Source organism: Vanessa cardui, chromosome 3 (assembly GCF_905220365.1).
Source record: "Vanessa cardui chromosome 3, ilVanCard2.1, whole genome shotgun sequence".
Lineage (NCBI taxonomy): Eukaryota > Metazoa > Arthropoda > Insecta > Lepidoptera > Nymphalidae > Vanessa > Vanessa cardui.
Genome location: NC_061125.1, coordinates 8537648 through 8560153, shown reverse-complemented (window position 1 = coordinate 8560153; position 22506 = coordinate 8537648). Strand labels below are relative to the sequence as shown.

At 33.4% G+C, this 22506-nt stretch overlaps 1 protein-coding gene across 5 annotated transcripts in view; it reads right to left on the bottom strand.

The window, feature by feature from the left end:
* Positions 1-1125: 1125 nt before the first annotated feature.
* Positions 1126-22506, bottom strand: part of LOC124543576 — a 58731-nt gene continuing 37350 nt past the window's right edge. For all 5 annotated transcript variants that reach the window (XM_047121817.1, XM_047121815.1, XM_047121818.1 and 2 more), the window contains exons 4-6: positions 7770-7920; positions 3320-3441; positions 1126-2985 (exon numbers count right to left, since the gene is read on the bottom strand). In XM_047121817.1, the coding sequence (XP_046977773.1) occupies positions 1864-2985; positions 3320-3441; positions 7770-7920 (1395 nt within the window). In that variant the 3' untranslated portion in view covers positions 1126-1863. The remainder of the gene's footprint in view (positions 2986-3319; positions 3442-7769; positions 7921-22506) is intronic.

The following is a 22506-nucleotide window of genomic DNA, read 5'->3' as shown; positions in this document are numbered from 1 at the left end:
CTTCCGCCAATTAAAAAAATTCCAGCGCTGAAGTTGACATTTGCTTTTCAAATAAGTTTTTAGATATCAAGTGCAATAGCCACTTCTTCCAAAAGACCTTGACCTTGAAGTCGGTAATGTGGAATCGTCTTTTATTAGACTCCACATTAACAACTTGAATTAATATGTCCTGCCTTACCTTGTCTTGAGATATTTACAATATTTACTTAATACAATAAACAACCTATATACTTAAGGCTTTTAAATATTTAATAAGCTTTTACTTAATTTCCTGAAGATATTAGAGATTGAGTGTGTCTTATGTTAATGGGTAAAGAGTTCCACAGAAGTACTGCTTGATGAAGGGTTTTATGTAAAAGGAAGAACACAGGTATTTTCTTTGGATTAAATTATAATCGAAGAGAATGATTATAAGAATCGTCCATTTTATATATTAATTATATTTAATTGGCCCTTGGATCGGTCTAGCTTCTTGTAAAAGGTTTTAAAATAGTTGTCTGGTGGACACTGGACATATATAAAAATGGAGCATCAGAATTTACGTGAAGTTAAGTCATTATGACGCAAAATGTCTGGGAGTATTGGCGACTTATTTTTAAGGATATTGCCTAAAATATACTTTAAAATCAGTTTGGAGAATTTACGTGAGGTAAGTAATGTTTTAACGTACCTTGATTACCTGATACCTGAAAATTGGCCGTCTAAACAACCTAGCAGGTAAGCATGCTTTATTAGTGTATACTAACACTACTTAATCGTCCACATTTCCTTCGTCAGAAAATACGTGACGTCTGACGGCCCTGGGATCTTGGACCAATACTTTTCCTGTATATTGATTTACTATCATTATTAAGAATTATTGTTATACATTACTGTTGTCTGTCTGTCACTATGTATGCTTAGATCTTTAAAACAATGTAACGGATTTAGGTGTGTTTTTTTTAATAATTATATGTATGAATAACATAGTAGTGCATGTACAACAATGCAACCGTGCGAAGCCTAGGTGGGTTACTAGTTAGTACAAATATGTTCAAAAAGTTCCTATGTACATTTAAAAAAGTTCAAAGTTATTTATAAATACATTAAAGTTTTAACTTAAAGCAATAAAACAAAAACTTATCTTTTATTTGTTTATTTGTAACTTAATGTGGATTATAACAGGCATGTATTATTGTACAAATATAAACAATATTATAAATATTTATAGCTAACTTATATGATGGTTACTTACATATATTTTACAAGTTGTACCATTCTGCTTAACAATTATATTATATACAGTTTTGTGTTACTTTAAAAAGTAATATTGTATAACGAAATAATATTTCAGTAAAAATTATGATTGAATAAATAGGTCACGTATCTATTAAGTAACATTATATTAAGCTGAAAAGTTCGTTACATTTAATTGAATTTTGAAAATGAAAGTCAGGTAAAAATTGATGGTTTCCTTAAACAGCCTATTGACTGAGAAAGACGTAATAACAAGCGACACCGGTGAACAACAGATTTTTAATAGTATTTACGACTCATTATTCCATAATTATAAAATAATTAAGCGAACATCACGTTGTAACTAATAAGGGTAAGTGAAATTCGGCTTTGACTTTTATGCGGCTTACCTACTGATACTTAGCATATAAGTGTCATTTATTTTAATTCAAAACAAGTCAACTAAAACCATTATTAAACTTTTTACCTAAATAAATAAGGTTTATCGTTTTTTGTCAACTCAACTTAACGAAGTAGTCGTATTTAATCAATGACAGCGATTTGCATTATTTTTTGCTGCAATAATTGTGAGAATTGGAATGTCTGTGATAAACCTAAATATATGTAGTCATTATTTTATATCTAATGTTACCGCTTTACAATGCACGGTTCGCAAGTTCCAGGGTTCAGGTACGCCGGGTGACAGTGGGGACAAGCGGGATTTTCACCATAACTAGCCCTACCCGGTCTAGATACTTGAACCTGGAATGACGTATGCGCATCCTCATCGTCATATCCTGGGTGAGGTCCATCTAAAGGAAACACATAATCTGGGACAAAGTATGAACTAATGTTGTACTCAGTATTACTGGGCGTAGGGTCGACTACTTTTGGCGTGGATCGAGTTATAACACTGAATGGTCTCTTCCCAGGCTTAACTGGCTTAGGTGTCGTTGTGTTGGTTTCGTTGCTTAATTTAGGAGGCTCTAAGTCGAAGGCTGGTACAGCCCATTTCCATTCATAGTAAATAGGGGGACCCATGGTTGTCGATGCCAATTCTGTTATGTCAGTCTTGGGCGGCAAGAGTTCCCTGGAGGGTTTTGGTACTTGATCATTAGAAGGTTCTATATTTGCCTCGGAGCTGGACTTTACGTTAATTGAATTAAACCGCGATCCCTCATTAGAGCTCTTCTTTTTATCAGCCTGCAGTACATTGAAATTATTTCCGAAATTCTTGTTTTTGCGCGGCGTTCTATCTTCTTCTGAGCTAACCTGACCATCAGGTAAATGTTGATTCAGATCAATAATTTCCGTTTTCGTCATCGTTGTTTTAATTGAGTCTGGAGAATTAGGGTCGAAACGTTTTATGAAATTAAATACTGGGTCTGGAGTAGTCTTAACTCTGACATCTAGTTCGAAATCATCATTTCTTTCAGTCGTAGTTGGTGGTAATAATGGTGGACTCAAGTCCTGTGATGGTGGATTAATGTTTCCACGTGGTCGATTATTAGTAGTCGAAGGAAATTGACCGGAATTTTGTGAAGATATTTTCTTATTATCATTAATGCCTTCATTAAAGTTTAGCCTCACATTGTTAAAATAATTAGAGTTCGAAGTACCGGTGTCGATATTAACTGGACGTGGTTTCTTTTTAGTACTCATTGACCAGGAGGTGGGAGGTCTATAGCTTGGTTTGTCACCATCTAAGTCGTTCGAGCTTAAAATGGAATCTGATATTCCAACAATGCTGTTATCAGGATGAATTGGAAACTGTAATTAAAAAAAATACACGTATTAAAAATATTATCTCGAATGTATAAATAGTTAAGGTTATTATACAATTTAAAAAAGCTATGTGTAAGGCTCAGAGATCTATTGGGAATATTTACGTTCCTATTCTTAACACAATATATACATACATACATGGACGGTAAATGGCGGTTTTTTTACATATGTATTACAAAAATTCTAAGTTTCTTGAAAAAAAAAAACAAACAGACGAGTAGACATACTACTCGTTCTTTTTTGGTGTGTTTTACAAATATTTAATAATTGAATAACAGGTTTTAGACAATAAATTACCGCCAAGGGAGGTTATTTTTACCTTAGATTCAGCTTCTCTTAATCCATCGTAGTACTTATCATTCGGAGGCACTGATAGTATATCAGGTCTAGGAGTTCGGAGACGCATCTCTTCGTCAGACACAAACGGCTTGTCCCTTTGACCTGAAGTCAAAAATAGAGAATAATTATCATTTTCATTATCATAGTTTAGCATACAAATTTATTCGTTTATGCGCAACGACAGTTACTCGTCTTCATAGCTGTAGGTTATTTGTTTTCTTGCTCCATCAGATTTTAAATTTGAACAACATGCAAAAATAACAGTTAAAATCATTGTGGATTATTCAAAAAGTAATCTATAAATGCCACAGCGACTATCAGCGCCCATGGATGAAATCTATTTTACAGCTTTCTTTATCGTCCATTGTTTAATTCTTATTCTGTAGACTAATTTTAATAAAATTTATAAATATGAATGTGAACGTTTACACTTACACCACCCAAATACATAATACTTATAATGTGCGACAGTTTCTATTGGTCGGGTTTTTGTGGTTACTATAACCACATTGCAGGCACAAAATTATTATTCATGTAAATAAAAAATACAATAAATTTTTTTGGTAAATTTAAAGTCACGTTTTTGTAAAATTAGCCTCGGGTGAGAATCAATGAGTCATAGAACAAATGTGGAAGACTCTTTTGGCAAAAGTATTGACTCATACGATAACATTGGGCAATTTTTACGATTCATCAACAATCGCATTATTACACGTCATTTATAATTCGGAGATTCAACGGTTCTCAATCCTCGTTAACATACGCTACCTACATAAATTACTTCTAATTACATTTTTGTTTTAAGGCGATATAAATGGCAAAAGCTGTCTTTGTGAATAAACGCAGGTGTTCGTAGTATTGTGGCATGCCACATAATAGTGAGAAATTCGGAATTTGGGCGTTATCTTGGTTATCCTATCGCACCGCAATAATTTGGTACCGCCAATTATATTGCTTTTTAGTTTTTGTGAACGATAATAATAACTTCTTTTCAGCTTTTTTCACGACGTCACGACTTTTTTACGATATTAGTATTATTCAAATAATCTCATAAAAGCATATGATTAAATAATAATAATAATAATATAAAACAATTAGAAAGTTTGTACATGGCGTACAGTTTATAAATTATTCACGCGCATACATTAAGTCTTTCCATAAGAGTATGTAAAATGACACTAATTATTGATGTCCATGCACAGCATACAAAGGGCGTGTTGCGGGAAAGATCAAGGGCAATGAACTAGAGTTTATACTTGTAACCGTTGAATGGCAAATTATTCTTGGTAATATGTATGAACGTAATTATTACATAAGTGTCTGGCCATTCATACACGTTTTTGCGCGTTGAGCAATTGAGTGTGGTTTTGTGGGTGGACATTGCAGTCGGATCGGTGTGTTTGTTGTTTTTCTAATAACATTCCTATCTGATGTTTGCTTTAGACAATATTCAAGAATTCCTGATTGTTTTTGTCTGTAATTGAAATTAATATACGATGAGTACATTGAATAAATAATGTATTGTTGTTTTTCAATCACAAAATTACCGTTGAATGTAACTTCACTATAAAATACTATTAATATAATGTGCTCGTGTATATAAATATCGTGTATGATTTACTGATGGTGGGACGATAATCAGTAAAAAAATATATGATATAGGTAGGGGGGACAGACAAATGCAAGTGGTCACCACCGCCCATAAACACAAGCACTGTAAATTAATCGCCAATGTGTCCCAAACGTATGGAAGTAATTACCAATATTAACACACCAGTAATCCCTTCAACTTGGTACACAAGATTTCTGTTTTAAGGGAATACTAAGCATTGTTGAATGGAGATGAAATATCTGATGAGTAGGTGGTATACACACTGGTTTGCCCTAACCTCAAGGAATGCAACGTAAAAGTAACTTAATAACATTTTAAGTATCGATTTGGGTTTCTGCAGTAAAAGTTGATGGTCATAATCTTGATAGTCATGAGAAACAGTAAATGTTGCATTTATTCCCGATACTATTTCCATTCCGAATTTGGAACCGAGTTCAGAAGGATCAGATTTTACTATAAGAGTCCACTTGAATAAATAATATTTCGATTTTGATTGCTCGTAAGATATCAGTTGATTAGATTGATTGATAGATCGTGGTTATCATTATCGACCATCAGTTAAGAATAGCACCAAATTGAGGCTGTATCGTGGATATACACGAAGACCGGCAAGGTTGATAACATGCACTCGCGCCGGCCTTTGTATTGAAGGTAACAAACAATACATGGATTTCGAATTCTGATACTATTGTAAATGTATCGTATTTTAATTTTATTAACCAGTTTTATTCTTGCTTTGATTTTTTAAAAAACATCCTCAAAAAATAACACGAAATAAAAGACAAGTTTTATTATTATTCAATGTTTTTTTAGGTTAAAGCTATCAGATATGCAAATGGCCCAAATAACGTAAGTGCTCATTAGCGCTCAATATTAATCATTCCTTAAATCGGCAACGCGCGACCATCCTTTTCGACTAAGATGTTATGTCCCTTGAGCCTGTAGATACACTGGCTCACTCATACTTCAAACCGGAACAAAATAATAATTAAATATTGCTAAGGATGTTAGCTACGTGCTTGCACAAAACCTTGCCACTAAATGGTTTAACTTTTCAAGTTACTTGCGGAGGAATGCTGGACATTTAGGAAGACCCATTCCAAATTCCCATTATTAATGAAAATAATAACTTAAACCGAAAGCCCAAATTTTCGAGGATCATCTTTAATAAATTAAATTTTATACTAATTCTGACATAGACTACGGGACCTCCGTGATCCAAAGATTGCGGTCCCAAATCTTATCAATGAATGATGAAATGAACAATGAAATCAAAATCTCACCGAGTGTGAGTGCTTAATTTACGATTATATTTCTCTACGTTAAGAAACGTCCATGTTTCGGATGTAATCCTAGCACATGAAATGACCAACATGCATTGGAACAATAACAGGTCATTGTCATATATTGGTTATTACTGCTGAGAAGATTGTTTCTACCTATGAGACATACTATTATGTAGTTACCTAATATTACGAACGTCCTATTAACCATAGGACTTAACTTGTCAATCTTGTATCGACCACTCCATTTGAGGCGATAATACCCCAAATCCATCCTATACTAAGCATCTTCAATTATGTATCTTGGCCTATCATAGTTTGTACTAATTACATGAAATACGTTCCAACTAATTTGATTAGTGAAAGTCTATGTTTTGCGTAACAACAGTTTATCTCTTACAATAAATTATAGCTATCGTGCCACATTTATCTGACTAACCGGCTAGAATAATAACTAGTACTAAGTATAATTTGCCTAACAACAAAAAGGTTTTGCAACTTTGAACAAGCTAACAAAAATATTATTATAACGGTTCGCTAATAAAATATATATATATTTATGAATGTCATCTTTTGAGAGTGCTAGTACAAAGCTGAATGACTTACACTATATCAAACTTTTTGACTTACAAATTGGCTATATATTTTTAATTAATATTAAATGGTTCTAATTACAACATAAGATGTTATTAGCGAGATTAACCTCCTTAAAAATGAACGCCAACGATATTTTCGCCCACAAATATTTTGCAATAAATAAAATATATTTTATTTATGCTTAGATATAGCCTTCTGTAATACAAGGACAACTTTATTTTTGTATAGAATATATTAATTTCTGTCACAAAACCATTCGGAGTTCAAATTTCCTAATTAATTTTTTAACTACTTTATGTTAAAAGTATGAAAAACGTAGTAGTAATTATTAATTCTGATTTAGAATAATAGGGAATGCATGAGTTATAACAAACTTCTATTGAATAGAATTAATGCTGCATACATTGAGGCGAAAGTCCCTAGATAAATTCTAAGCCAAAATTAAAATGTTCGCAGTAAACATTTGTATGTTAATGCCGTTGATCCTGCGGCTAAACACAGCGGTCACACCGAATGAGCAAACCATTAGCTTATTATAATGGAGAAAGCAGCTATCATTTTTATGTATTCGGTAGACCAAATGGGCTATCTGGTGCTAAGTAAACGCAACCACCCATAGACATTAACGCTTTAAGAAATGATAATCATTCCATACATCGCTACCAATCTTTGGAGCTAGATGTTATGTCCCTTGTGCCAGTAGTTATACTGATTCACTCACCCTTCAAGCCGGAACACGAAATTAATTGTTTGGCGTTAGAATATCTGATATGTGGCTGGTACTTATCCAGGCGTATTTTTACAAAGCTCTACAATCTATTAATAGCTCATATAAGCACTATAAGTTTTTCTAAATAATTCGCTAGTCTCCGTTGTAATAGCCGATTAACTTCGGTCGTCTATTTGTCATCATTTATTTAAAATGCGAAGAGCCTTACCAATGAGAAGATTAGCGTCATAATCGCTTTCGGAATTGGAGCAGTTGACCATGTACCAATGATCACAGATGAGCATTCGCTGTTGAAACAGCGTCGTGTTTGGACAGGAATAGCTGAACTGCCGGCCTAGACCATCGCACATGTGGTAGACCTGGTGGACAAAATAAAACATGGAAATTAAACACAAATAATGCATGGAACATGAAAATTAATGTAGTTTTAGTAATATAAGACACCTATTTTGATTAATTCATTAAGATAAATTTCTAATCTGGGCATGTGTGTGTGGTTTAAGATAGTACCTACAAGAATGTGACTCTGACCAGTTTACATTTCAAAGCTTTAAATAATCTGTTGCTACATAAATATATAACATTTAATTGTTTGTACCTATATTGAAATTCAAGAATGACCTTACAAAAACCTAACCTAACTTGTTGCTCGAGGACTTGGACTCTCACAGTGGAAAATGTGGTTTACAGTGCATACTGCTGGTCTCTACCCCTACCACTTCACGCCAGTACATATCATCGAAGAAGGATATCCTGCGAGGAGACTAGACTTCTGTAGATTTATGCTCAACGCAGATTTAGAAGTTCCGTTGTTATTTAGAAGAATCTTGTGGACTGATGAGTCAAAATTCGACCAAGACGGGATAACTAATTATCATAACACACAAGTTAATAAACGTCACGAATAGGAAGAAACAGTCCAGAAAACAAGCCAAATCGAGTAAAAAACCAAGAGCACTATGTATCGCATCTACCACGGACGAATCGCGTAAGCAGACTGAATAAGGAATTAAGGAATTACCAAAAAGCACACACAATAACAACAAAATAGTTTTTACCTATGCCTCTCGTACCTATTTACATTGAAAAATGTCCCGCTCGCACTCATTGCAGGACAACAGGCGCTGCGAGCGGCTTAACGTTTGTTACTCGGGCGTCTTTGTTTAAAGATTTTTTCCAAGGATTCTAATAATACCCTATGTTATTATACCTTATCGGAAAGCTGAAGAGCCGTAGATATTTTTTAGCATATCTGCAGTACATCTGTCATAGAAATTTTTAAAGATATCTTAGAAATAAAAAATATATTTTTTAAATGTAATTATTTTTTTAACAATTGACTGTCTACTACGACTCATTTGGTATAGTTACTGGCAGTTTTGTAGCTTAAAATAATAAAGCAACTAATCTTCTACTAAAAAATAACAAAAAGAATACAAAATTGGGACACAAAACAAAAATAAAGGGGCAGTCGTCAAAAAATCTGTCATTTTTATAAAATAAATTCAAATGCCAATAACTTGAGAAGGGTTAGGTTTAGGATATGGGGTTCCATAGTCAAATCGGTTAGGAATGATGGAATCTATCCTCTCTTAAAGGATTTCGGTCGACTTAACCTGTAACCCTGTATATATAACCATAATATTACTATTTTATATATATATATATATATATATATATATATATATATATATATATATATATATATATATATATATATATAATAGTATAAGGAGAATTAGTGTGACTTTCCGAACGTCACGCGTCAAGCTGACAGATGTCTTTTAAAATTATTTCTCTTTTTGGCGGGACTGGCGGGAGGTGGCGCGAAATACGGTCAGGCGTATCATTGTTTTACTGTTTTGTAATATTATTAGAAAACCAGAAATTGATTGAAGTATTTTGTTGTTAATGTTTATTATTTTATGTCCTTCCAATAAATTTGTTATAAAAGTAATTTTGTTTTGTTAATATCAGAAGTGGGATTTCAAACTCACTTTTTCTTTAATTGATTTCTGGTTCTAATAATTCTTAATAGCTTTTATTTTTAAACATAATTTGAGTTTTTGTTTTGTTGTATTTATTTAAATTGTAACTATGGGAAAACGCAAGTGTAGCCGTTCTAAAGATTATAACGTTCCGAAGCGTCGTCATCGTTCCCGTAGTCGTTCTACGCACCGTTCACGATCTAGAAGTATTTCTAATAACTCGGAATTACGTGAGTCATTGAATACAATTATTACTCGACTTAATGCGCTAGAGGATAGATCCTCACTGCCCGTATCATCATCTAATTTTAATGTTGAAAATAATAATACGGCAAGTGATACTGCTACTAAGATAGTTGAAGCTATTCATAATTTAAAAAGTAGTTCTCGCGACTATTACGTTTCTAATTTTGATCCAAATGTGCACAATATTGATTCTTGGTTTGATGAAGTCGATCGTGCACAAAGTATTAATAAATGGAGTGATATAGAATGTTTGTCACGCGTAGGGAACTGTCTAAAAGGTGACGCAAAGTCTTGGTTAGACGATTGGGTCACCACGGATCGTTCATGGAGTAATTTTAAAAATGATTTTAAATCCTTATGTGTTAAAAATGTTGATGTGGCTAATATATTGTATGACGTCATGAGTACAAATTCGGATGATTATCCTACATATGCCGAATATGCTCGTCGATCTTTACTACGTTTGCGTATGGTAAAAGGTTTAAGCGAGGAACTTATTAGCGCAATTGTGATACGGGGAATTAATGAACCACATGTAAAAGCCTCAGCTAGCAATGGAAAACTTATGCCCTGTGATTTAGTTAATTTCTTATCAACTTTCGTTAAACCAGTATTAGTTAAAAATGAGAAATTCTTGTCAAACAATTCTTCAACGCGCAAACACATAATAAAATCACATTCAACTAAGCGTATGCCCCTTATTACATCATATAAGTGTTTTACATGTGGTCAAACGGGCCACAAACAAGCCGTTTGTCCGACGAATAAAAAGTCACCAATAAACAATAACGATGTAAATCCGAATACAAAAATAACTTGTGCATATTGTAAGAAACTCGGTCATCATATTAGTATTTGTTTTGCTAAGCAACGTTCCGATCAGAGAAAAGGTCACGTTAATTTTTGTTCTTTGCCTAAATTAAATAATTCTAGGGATGTAATGGTTGGAGTGGTTCAAGGTATACCTATTGATATCCTCATAGACAGCGGTGCTTTAGACGTGTCACTTATTTCGTCCTCCGTGGTTAGTCATTTAGCATGCGCTATGAAGCCGATTTATCGTGAATTGAAAGGTGTCGGACAAGGTATCACTAGAGTGTATTCTTATGTTACTCTCTTTATTGAATTTGAAGACATCACTCTTGAAGTTGATTTATTGGTTGTGCCAAGTGACAGTATGAACGCACCTATTATAATTGGTACCGATGTCCTCAACCGTGAAGGCGTAACATACGTGCGTACAAAATATTTTCAGCGCTTATCTTACAGTCCTGCCTCCACAAATGTTTCAAATGTAAAAGCGAATGAGCAATCTATTAAAACTCCGTTGGTTGGTAAAGATTATGAAAATCTTAATAAAATTTTAAAGGAATTTTCAAAATTTATGATTGTTGGAACTGCTACTTCTACTGTAACTACAGGTAGCATGCACATTCGCTTGAACAGTGATACGCCTGTATATTATAGACCTTATAAATTGTCAATTAATGAAAAACTCAAAGTCCGAGAAATAATACAAGACCTTTTATCAAAAGGTATAATTCGTGAATCCGAATCTGCGTATGCCAGCCCAATTCTTTTAATTAAGAAAAAAGACGGAACAGATCGAATGTGTGTAGACTTCCGCGCATTAAATAGGGTGACGATTAAGGATAGGTATCCTCTACCGTTAATCGAGGATCATATAGATCGTTTAGGTAAAGGACGTTATTTTACAACTTTAGATATGGCGTCTGGCTTTCACCAGATTCGTTTAGATGATGCGTCAATTCCGTTAACAGGTTTTGTCACGCCCGAGGGCCATTATGAGTACTTAAAAATGCCTTTCGGACTTGCTAATGCACCAGTAGTTTTTCAGCGTATTATTAATAACACGCTGCGTTCATTTATTAACGATAATAAGGTGATGGTATATATCGACGATATTTTATTAGTAAGTGATACCATTGAAGAAGGGTTAAAGCTTTTGCACGACGTTTTGCGTACCTTAACTAATGCTGGGTTTTCTTTAAATTTATTAAAGTGTTCGTTTTTAAGCACTCAAATTGAATATTTAGGTCGTGTTATTTCGAATGGTGAAGTACGACCATCAAAGTCAAAAATAACTGCTTTAGTCAAATCTCCGGTGCCTGAAAATGTACGACAGGTTAGACAGTTTCTAGGATTAGCTGGATATTTTCGAAAATAAAATTTTCGAAATTAAAATTAAAACAGCGTGTATAGCTCGTTTAACAAAGAAAAATGTTGAATTTAAATGGGGTATAGAACAGGAACAAGTACGACAAAATCTTATTAAATGTTTGACAAGTGAACCAGTGCTCACTATCTTTGACCCTAACCGAGTAACTGAAGTTCACACAGACGCTAGCAGTCTTGGATATGGTGCTGTTTTACTTCAGATTCGTGAAAATGGCAGCAAGTCCGTAATCGCATATTATAGTCAGGTCACGCAGGGGGCAGAGATACGTTATCATTCCTATGAATTAGAAACCTTAGCGGTGTTCAAAGCTCTTCGACATTTTCGTCATTATCTCATAGGTATTGAATTTAAGGTTATCACTGACTGTAACGCTTTAAAAGCAACACAAAATAAAAAGGATCTCCTACCCCGCGTCGCAAGATGGTGGGTTTACTTACAGGATTTTTCTTTTACGATTGTTTATCGAAAAGGTGTTTTAATGCCTCATGCCGACTACTTGAGTCGCAATCCCATCCGTGTAGTAAATAGCATTGATAGGCCACGCAACTGGGCACGGATAGCGCAATCAGGTGATGAAGAGACGCAAAAACTTATGGAACAGTTAGGTGAAGGTCAGTTAGATGCTAGTCGATATCAAATAAAGAAAGACATCCTTTATTACAAATATACGCCTGTGGGTGAACAACCGCGTTTATTGTGCTACATACCCAAAGGTTATCGATTAAGTTTGCTTAGAATTTTTCATGACGAAAATTGTCATGTAGGCGTTGAGAAAACGATTGGGTTAATTTTAAATCACTTCTGGTTCCCTGGTCTTTTCACATTCGTGAAGAAATACATAAGTCATTGTCTAACTTGTATATCCCATAAGAGAATCCCGCGAGCACCATTACAACCTATCTCATCATGGCCTAAGCCGGATACTGTTTTCCACACGCTTCATGTAGATATTTTAGGGCCTTTGCCAGAATCAAATGGCTATAAACATGTAATGATAGTGATCGACGCTTTTTCTAAGTATTGTCTCATGTACGCTCTCTACAAACAAGATCTAGATGAACTAAAGCGTGTGTTTAAAAATGTTATTTCGTTATTTGGTACGCCACGTCTTGTCGTCACTGATAGGGGTCGAATGTTTGAGTCCTCGGAGTTCATAAAGTGGATGAATAGTTCCGGGTGTAACATACATCATATAACACCCGAGATGCACCACGCTAACGGTCAGGTGGAGCGATACGTGCGTACTGTACTTAATATGCTACGCATAGAGGTCAGTCATAAAAAGAATAAGTGGTCTGAAGAGTTATGGCGCCTGCAGTTGGTGCTCAACATTACTAAGCAAAGGACGACACAAATGTCTCCATTGAATCTTTTAATTGGTTCTGAAGGGACTACTCCTGTGATACAAGCTTTAGTTCGTGATGTGGCTACTGATTATTCGGGATCAAATCGCCAGTCTTTACGGGAGTTAGCTAGGCAAAGGACGGCCGAACGTCTCAAAGAAAATGAAAAGCAACAAAATGAATATGTCAATAAGGGACGTGAATCACCTCGCGCATTTCAAGTTAATGATTTCGTATTTGTCATTAAGTACTCTCAATCTAAAGGAAAATTAGATCCCGGAATGCGTGGTCCTTACAAGGTGACAAGGGTTCTTGAAAATGGACGATATGAGTTAAGACTTGTGGCTGGAGACTATGGCAAGCTGACTTATGCTGCTGCTCAGTATATGGTGTCTTGGAGAGGAGAATGGACACCTGATGAGTGTGCCGCTTTCTTTGATAGTAAGTTATTCCTTCTTTTTGATACTAGACCTTGCTGTGTTATGTCTAGTCTTATGTAAATACCTACTAGACCTTGCTGTATTGTCTAGTCTTATGTGAATAACTACTAGACCTTGCTTTTGTATGTCTAGTCTTATGTGAATACCTACTAGACCTTGCTGTGTTATGTCTAGTCTTATGTAAATACCTACTAGACCTTGCTGTGTTATGTCTAGTCTTATGTGAATAACTACTAGACCTTGCTGTGTTATGTCTAGTCTTATGTGAATACCTACTAGACCTTACTGTGTTATGTCTAGTCTTATGTAAATACCTACTAGACCTTGCTGTGTTATGTCTAGTCTTATGTGAATAACTACTAGACCTTGCTGTGTTATGTCTAGTCTTATGTGAATACCTACTAGACCTTGCTGTGTTATGTCTAGTCTTATTTGAATACCTACTAGACCTTGCTTTTGTATGTCTAGTCTTATGTGAATACCTACTAGACCTGGCTGTGTTATGTCTAGTCTTATGTGAATACCTACTAGACCTTGCTGTGTTATGTCTAGTCTTATGTGAATACTTACTGGACCCTACTTTTGTATGTCTAGTCATATATGAATGCTAGAACTTCAAGTTGCTATGTCTAGACTGGCTTAAATGTCTACTAGACCTTATTGACATTTACATGCTCTAATAATACATTTCACAGGTGTAGACCAAACAGATGAACTGACCCCTACGAGCAAAAATGATGGAGTTAATAAAGAAGATGGACTTCAGACTGGCGAGGACGCCAGGACGTCAGGAGAGGCCGTATAAGGAGAATTAGTGTGACTTTCCGAACGTCACGCGTCAAGCTGACAGATGTCTTTTAAAATTATTTCTCTTTTTGGCGGGACTGGCGGGAGGTGGCGCGAAATACGGTCAGGCGTATCATTGTTTTACTGTTTTGTAATATTATTAGAAAACCAGAAATTGATTGAAGTATTTTGTTGTTAATGTTTATTATTTTATGTCCTTCCAATAAATTTGTTATAAAAGTAATTTTGTTTTGTTAATAATAGTAATATTTTGGGAACTGACAAACAATTAAAAATAGAATGAAGCGCAATATGCGTCTCTTTCAAATATTAAAAACAGTACGAGCCTTTCCATTAAAATTAAATATCTTTTGCATTGAAAGCTATTGTTTGGCCTTTGTTTATTTTTATGACAGGCAAAATTTTTATTCGATAAGCAACATTTATAATTTGCAATTTTATAACTATGGGAAAACCAAAGTTTCGATATTATTATCGTCCCAGATTGGTCCATGAACAAACGTCATAAAATAATACTCCGTCTTTTTATTTATTATAATTAAAAATACTTTATAAATGTTTAAAGGAAACACTTTTAACTTAAGGTGTTAACATCAAATAACAAACCATGATGTATTATACAAATTTAAAGATAACTAACCTTCAAAATTAAGATAATTGCTTAAATAATTTACAACTTAATTACCTTTGAACACCGCATCGATGTATGTATTAACTGTATGTAAATACTTCCGACAATGTTTGTACATATGTATTACATAACCTGTGTTTAAGGAAACATGTATTATGTATTGTATTATACACGGATGATGCGCCTATCATTAAACAGTAATTACTTTTTTTTACGCTAAATTAATTGTAATGATTTGTAAATCGCGTTTTAATCAATTAGCGCCTGACTGCTAAGGTGAAGTCTTATTCAAAGGATGTAATAACATGTTTTATTTATTATTTCCAGAAATTGATTTCATACAATCAACAGTTCTGGTTACTGATAATCCTAAAAAAATCTTTTTTCCTCTTATCCTCATCGAAGGTGTGATGTAATATACGCTATTGCAGATAAAACTAATCTGCAGGATACAAGTCTAAGATAATATTGTAAAATTTTTATACAATTATTTGAAGATTATTTCGTAACGCCGATTCTACTTAGACGTATTTCCTTTTTCGAACCGGCGGTAAATTAAAACTAATTACGTCTCAAGAATATAAGTATAGTTTTTCTACATAGTTTGCTAATCTGTGTTGAAAATATACGGTAAACTCCTGTCATCTATCTATCATCATTTATTTTAAATACGTAGGGGCTTAACAAATAGAAGATTAGCGTCATATTCGCTTTCGGAATTGGAGCAGTTGACCATGTACGATGAGCTTAAGCTGTAAGAACAACGTCGTGTTTATAAATATGGGTTGGTATAAAAAATGTTTTTCAATACCTAGGCTATGGAGGTGAGCAAATTTGCCACGTTATGAAAATGAGTCACCGCCACCGAGTCAATAACTTAGATCGTCAACGCAAAGCCAAACTTGGACCAAATCAGCCAGTATAAATACAAATAATTTTTTGATAACGGAACACAACAAATTTAAGTATTGCTGTTTGCGCTAGAATATCTGCTAGATGGATGGTACCAATCAGACGGGCTTGCACAAAGCCCATCCATTAATACAGTTATTAAATACGGGATATTTACCATGTTTTTTATTTTTATTGTATAACTCGATATATCGACATTATCTACGAATGTCTTGTTCACGCGCCCTTCCATTAAGTTATGAACTATTTTTTCTCACATTTTTAATATATACACTCATTTATTTCTTCCGTCATATAACCTTCCTACGACATCCATACTTACCAATTCTTGTAACAACATCAATAATAACAACATTTGGAGGGCCAAATAAATATCTACACGATAATAATTGGTTTTCTATACATTGTTATAGTTTTACTAAACGAAAATTATGCGTGCTTGGAGATGAAACTATCTTCGTTCACATAGCAAGGCCGAGACAACAATGGAATTTTGTGGTACCACCCACATTAACGATAGTTATTTTATCTTACTGTATTATTTAAGAGCAATATAATCGATAGCTAGCAGTAGTTACAAAACAAGAGCTGGCACTTATACTAAATCAAAACAAAACACATAGACTTTTACTGTTAATAAATACTGTTGTAATCATCTTCAGTCATAATATTTTTATTGTGAAGCAATCCGCTTACGATCTCATAGTACACGCAACTCATTCGGTGAGAATCAGGTCTAGCGTATTTTTTTTAACGACTAACGTAAACGACGTACTTCTACAATAAACTGAAGGGTACCCCAGAATATAACGAAATATGACCAATAATGTTATCTATATAAAATTTTGTTTAAAGCAATTTTAAAATAAAAAACTTATATCAACCTTCAGATGGTGTGGTGTGTAAGTAAAGTGTGTTTATTGTGACCGCTTTATAAACTTTCGATTTGACGGATAAGAGAGCAAATAAAATTAACAAGAAGCTCTTCGTTGAACGTGTCAATTGTGTAATTGAGTGTCTGTATTAATTGGTTTGTTTTTTAACCTTTTTCTTCAAGATAAACGAAGCTCACCGTATTTCAAATATACAGATGCTATCTCGGAATACAAAACAACTGAGCGCTGGAATTTGTCATTATTTTTAAATCAAAGCATTCATATACACAATTGAATGAGTTCTACCTTTTACAATAACTTTTAAGAACACTTATTTTCAATTGTAAATATAAATTTTATTGAAATCTGACGTATTTAATTCTAATGAAGATATTATTAAAAATGTAATTAGTTAGTCATAAAACCCTTGGAGTCAAAACATTTAAGGATTCAAAGTCATGTGTTACATTATATTTGATATATTAGATATCTAAATTGATTCCATCCGAACAAGCAGACGACACTCGATATTTTCTAATATCAAAAAGACATGATTCCCAGACATTAATCTCTTATGAAACCGTCTCTATTGAAATGTTTTTACCTAGGATAGATTACCGCAATCGGGCTCACGGTTGGCTCATAGAGTTTATGCTAATTATTCTATTTGAAATTGTATTGATTACACTTCATTTTTCACTTATTAAATATAGTGCATAGTAAATAAGTGATACATATATATCAAAATCCTCTTACTTGTAGTAGACTGAATATACCTAAACACTTTAAAGAAGTCACTTTAAGAGAGTATAGTTAAACTACCGCCACATTCCAAAAGTAGATTCTACCGAGCAAGGATTCACTCTTTTTCACCAATTAAATAACGTAACATTTGTTATTTGACAAAGGACAACTATATCATCCTTACTTAAAAGGGTACGAAGTACAATTTAAACAAGTTACATCGTTGTCAATATAGTTTCTGCTTTATAGTAAATAATTGCTAATTGATTAAATATTCAGGTAGAGTATGTTAATAAAATTTAATTTTGAATTATATTCCACTTAAAATATTCAATTTTAGTCTCAAAATCTTAAAAACAAACACGTTGCAAAATCAAAAACTGGATTAATCCAGATTATCGTAAATTACAAACAAATTTTTGAAGCCTTCAATACTCATCTGTTCTAATAAATAATTGACCTTTCTGAAGTGCGTATAGGTCATGACACAAAAAAGGTATAACATTTAGATCAACGCACCATAAAAAAATCGAGCAATGATACACAATTCTGTACAATATACCGTAGGAAATAAGATAGATAATTTACTGTTGTACGTGCGTTGTATTTCAATTATCTTCGACGACGGTATCAAGACGGTATCAATCTTTTTGTTAGAACTCCTTACAAATATCTTCCTCATTCCAAATCCAATGTATTATAATGTTACGACGTTTATGTAAATAAATAATAATTAAATAATAGCTGTGCTTGTCTTCATCCGTGTTGGCTTCAGTTGTATATAAACATACCGTATGTAATTTTTTTTCGATTTTGGGAGAGGAACAATTCGTATAATTTATATTAGTATATTAAAGTAATAATGAATTAGCTTATAATAAACGACGTCGTTCAGATTGTTAGTATAAACAAAAGATTAAAAGTATTTGGTATATATTACATAATAAAAACTTTTTGATAGGGCTGTAATTATTTCCAGATAGGACCCAGACTCCATAAATTCTGTAACTAAATTACAAGTACCCACATACATATCTTAGTTCTCAAGGTTGGTGGCGCTTTGAAGATGTAAACGATTATTAACATCCCTCACAGTTTCAGTATATGGGCGGAGGAGTATACCTAATTATATTAATAATAATGGAACGTAAGTCTTGCATTTAAGACGATAAAAGTACATTAATAATATTATAGGTCATGTTGATTTATTTTCCAACACATCCAGTGTTATTTAGATTATATTGCAAAAGATAACTTACAATGAAAAATCAATTAGACATAAACGTTCCGCATTTTAAAAGTATTTAAAGCTATATACATTGAAAACAAGATGATAACAAAAAAATGCATTCATTTTGTAACTAAACTATCGACGTAAAGTGCTTTGAACTGGTGGCTTAGATTGGTGTTCCACCTTGACCTGAAAGCAAAGCGTTAGGCGACAGCGTGGGCTTGAGGATGGATATCCTGTTATTTACATCTTACTTCATTAACTATTATTGTTATGAGTAAGCAGAGAACACTTGACGTTACCTTTCCGATAAATATATGAAAATGTAGAGAACAACTTTGCCGAGATTTGTGTTATTGTGCGAATTGTGGAATTTAAATCTTAAGTAGTATGTTTGCAAGTGCACGCTAAATGTCGTTTCTTTCAACGCTATGTTATAATACATAGAATTTATTTTATTTGTATACAAATATTTTACTAAAATTATAGTGTTAAGTATTATATATACCCGTCTCTTTCTAGAGACATCGATGACGGCAATTATTTCGAGACCCCGTTTATTTAATGTGAAATTAAAAAAATATCTTGTGTGTCGAGTTGCTTGATTTATAAGTTTTAACTCGTGATTTATATTTTGAGAATCGAAAACGACGGACTATAATGGTTTGTCGCTTGTCAGAAGTTAAATCGAATATTTAAAGATCAACAGTAACCCACAGCTGTTACGTAAGAGAAGCGAAAGTTCAAGGTGAATTCGTTCAGTGGATCAGCGGTGTCGGACGCGCTCACTTTCATCTCGGTATCACGAGATGTAATAGTAATGATCGTTACCGCATGGATTACCTTGCTCACATGTTAAGTTGACAGTGACGAGTTAATTATTAAAAAGTAATTTATAATACGACTTCTGAATCATTGATTATTCAGCACGATATTATTTAAAAAAAGAACTACAACATGATAACAAAATTTTAAACGTCTAGCAAAAAATAATTAAAGAACTTTGGATAGTATGTGGTCATACCTCGTACACAAACTCTGAGATTAACCTATGCACGTCAACTCTATTTCATTAAAACATTTCTCGGCTCAGGAATAAGGATCGTATTAAAACTGTATTCATTTCAAAATTACAATATTTAATATCCATAAAAGTATTTTATAAATACACGTCAATAAAATATAGGAAATATATTATTTACAATATCTATAAAAAGATCTTTGATCATTTTGAACGAGCGTCAATGAAAAACCGCTAAATAATTGGACATGAAATTTGTACCAGTATAATCAGTTTTTTATAAATGACTCAAACATTGTTATAGCCTCGGTTACGTGAAGCCGAACTTCTTGACAGTAAAATACACATGTTATTTTACCCCACAATCCTTTAAATATAAAAAATAGTATAAACAAGGCTTTTGCAAAAAAAAGTCTTTAACGCCCTTCCGAAAATTTCATCATTTTTTTATTTCAGGTGGTTAATCCTTGATATCGTTATTTGAATATGAAATATACAAAACATAGAAGGGAATGTTTTAAATGACGAATTTTAGTTTAACGTCATTATTCCAAACTAAGCTTATAAAATACATTAACTATTAGACAATTTTAACATAGGCAAGCACCAACAGCATAATTCATCTTGAGGAAGAATATTATGAAGTCGAAGAAAAATATTATGAGGTATGTTTGATATAAATCTAGAATATGAGAATCCATCAACCCGCATTGGAGTAGTGTCTCCTTAGGAGAGGAAAACTTAGACCTTAGACTTAGACGGGCTTTGTGCAAGGCCGTCTGGGTAGGTACCTCCCCCACTCATCAGTTATTCTACCGCCAAAAAACAGTACTCAGTTTTGTTGTGTTCCGGTTTGAAGGGTGAGTGAGCCAGTGTAACTACAGGCACAAGGGACATAATATCTTAGTTCCCAAGGTGGCGCATCGAAGAAGGAATAGTTAATATTTCTTACAGCGTCATTGTCTATGGGTAATGGTGACCACTTACCATCAGGTGGCCCATATGCTAGTCCGTCAACCTATATATACCATAGAAAAAAAACCCCTCCGTGGTATTGTTACTTTTATTCGCTATATAAATGTAAACATAAATTTATACAAATTTTTACTGTCTTATTAGTATCTAAATTTTCTAGACAAATGAATTGAAATTGAAGACATATCCAACACTCCAAAAAGTCGACAACTACAGAGCTATTCTGTGAACAAACTCGAAACTCGATAGAGAACCCGATTGTGTAATGTCAGGAAGTGTTATGCGGCATTGACTATAATAATTATAATTATGTTCGAAGGATACACGCATACTGTAGCACCTCAGTAAATCGGAATTAAATGTTTCACGAATAGAAAGTGAGAAAGAAGTTGTCATTTAAAGTTACTTCATATAATTTAAAGCGTGTCTCATCAACGATGCCGGCCACATATTTAGCTGTAACTGTTACATTAAAAGGAAATAGATTGAACGTTCTGTTTCAATCGCTTACATAAAATTTTGACACAATCTCGTTGTGTGATTTCGTCAACATGAATAAAATTCGCAAGTGGGTCATTTTCTTTTATTGATGTTGCATTTCAATAGGCTCTTGGGTTTTGATAAATTTATATTACATTAATTAATTATTTTTCTATGTTGGGTAGGTTACACGTCGCTTTTGTTGCAGCAACCATAGGCTGGAAGTTTCTACTTTCAAATCAACATAAGATATTTTAAATTATATTTATATTAATATTTTACGTAAGTAGTTTATTGTTACATTACTTAGAATTGCCACATTGCTTAAGTTTTTTTTTGTTTCGGTAATATGCCATCCGACTCACAGGTCGTAAAGTGATTGGCATATTAACTTGGGCGCTTTGTACACGAGAATAGTTTAAGACATTTAATCATTATGCAGTATTTGTTAACTTGGCAAATTGTAAGTCATTATTATTTGTTATAGTAGTTATATAATACTTTTGTACAGTACATAATATAAATGTTTGAAATTGAATGTAATGTAATTATTTTAATAAAAAATAATATAACTAATGAAACATTTGTGTAATAGTTAGTTGCGCGGACAAATGGGCCACCTTATGGTAAGCGCCATCGCCCATGGACGTTGGCTGCGAGACATATTATAACATACCTTAAAACACCAATGAGCTAACAACCTTGAGAATTTAAAATTTATACCCCTTGTGTCTGTAGTTTCACTGGCTCATTGATCCAAAATGCGACACAACAATATAAAATATTGCTTATTAAATATTTAATATCTATTGAGGGTGTGGTATTCATTAAGTTAGGGCTTACACTAAGCCTTTGCTCTTATTTGATATCATTGACGTTATTTTTTCTTTCTAGTTCCATCACCATGAATTAATAGTCACAGTACATTGGTATTCATAGTGAACCTTGTACATTAGGAACTTATAATTTATTGCATGCTTTAAAGATACGACTTAAAGTCCAAGTCTATTTCAAGTACTTATGGATAATTATACTCGTATTTGTACTTAAAC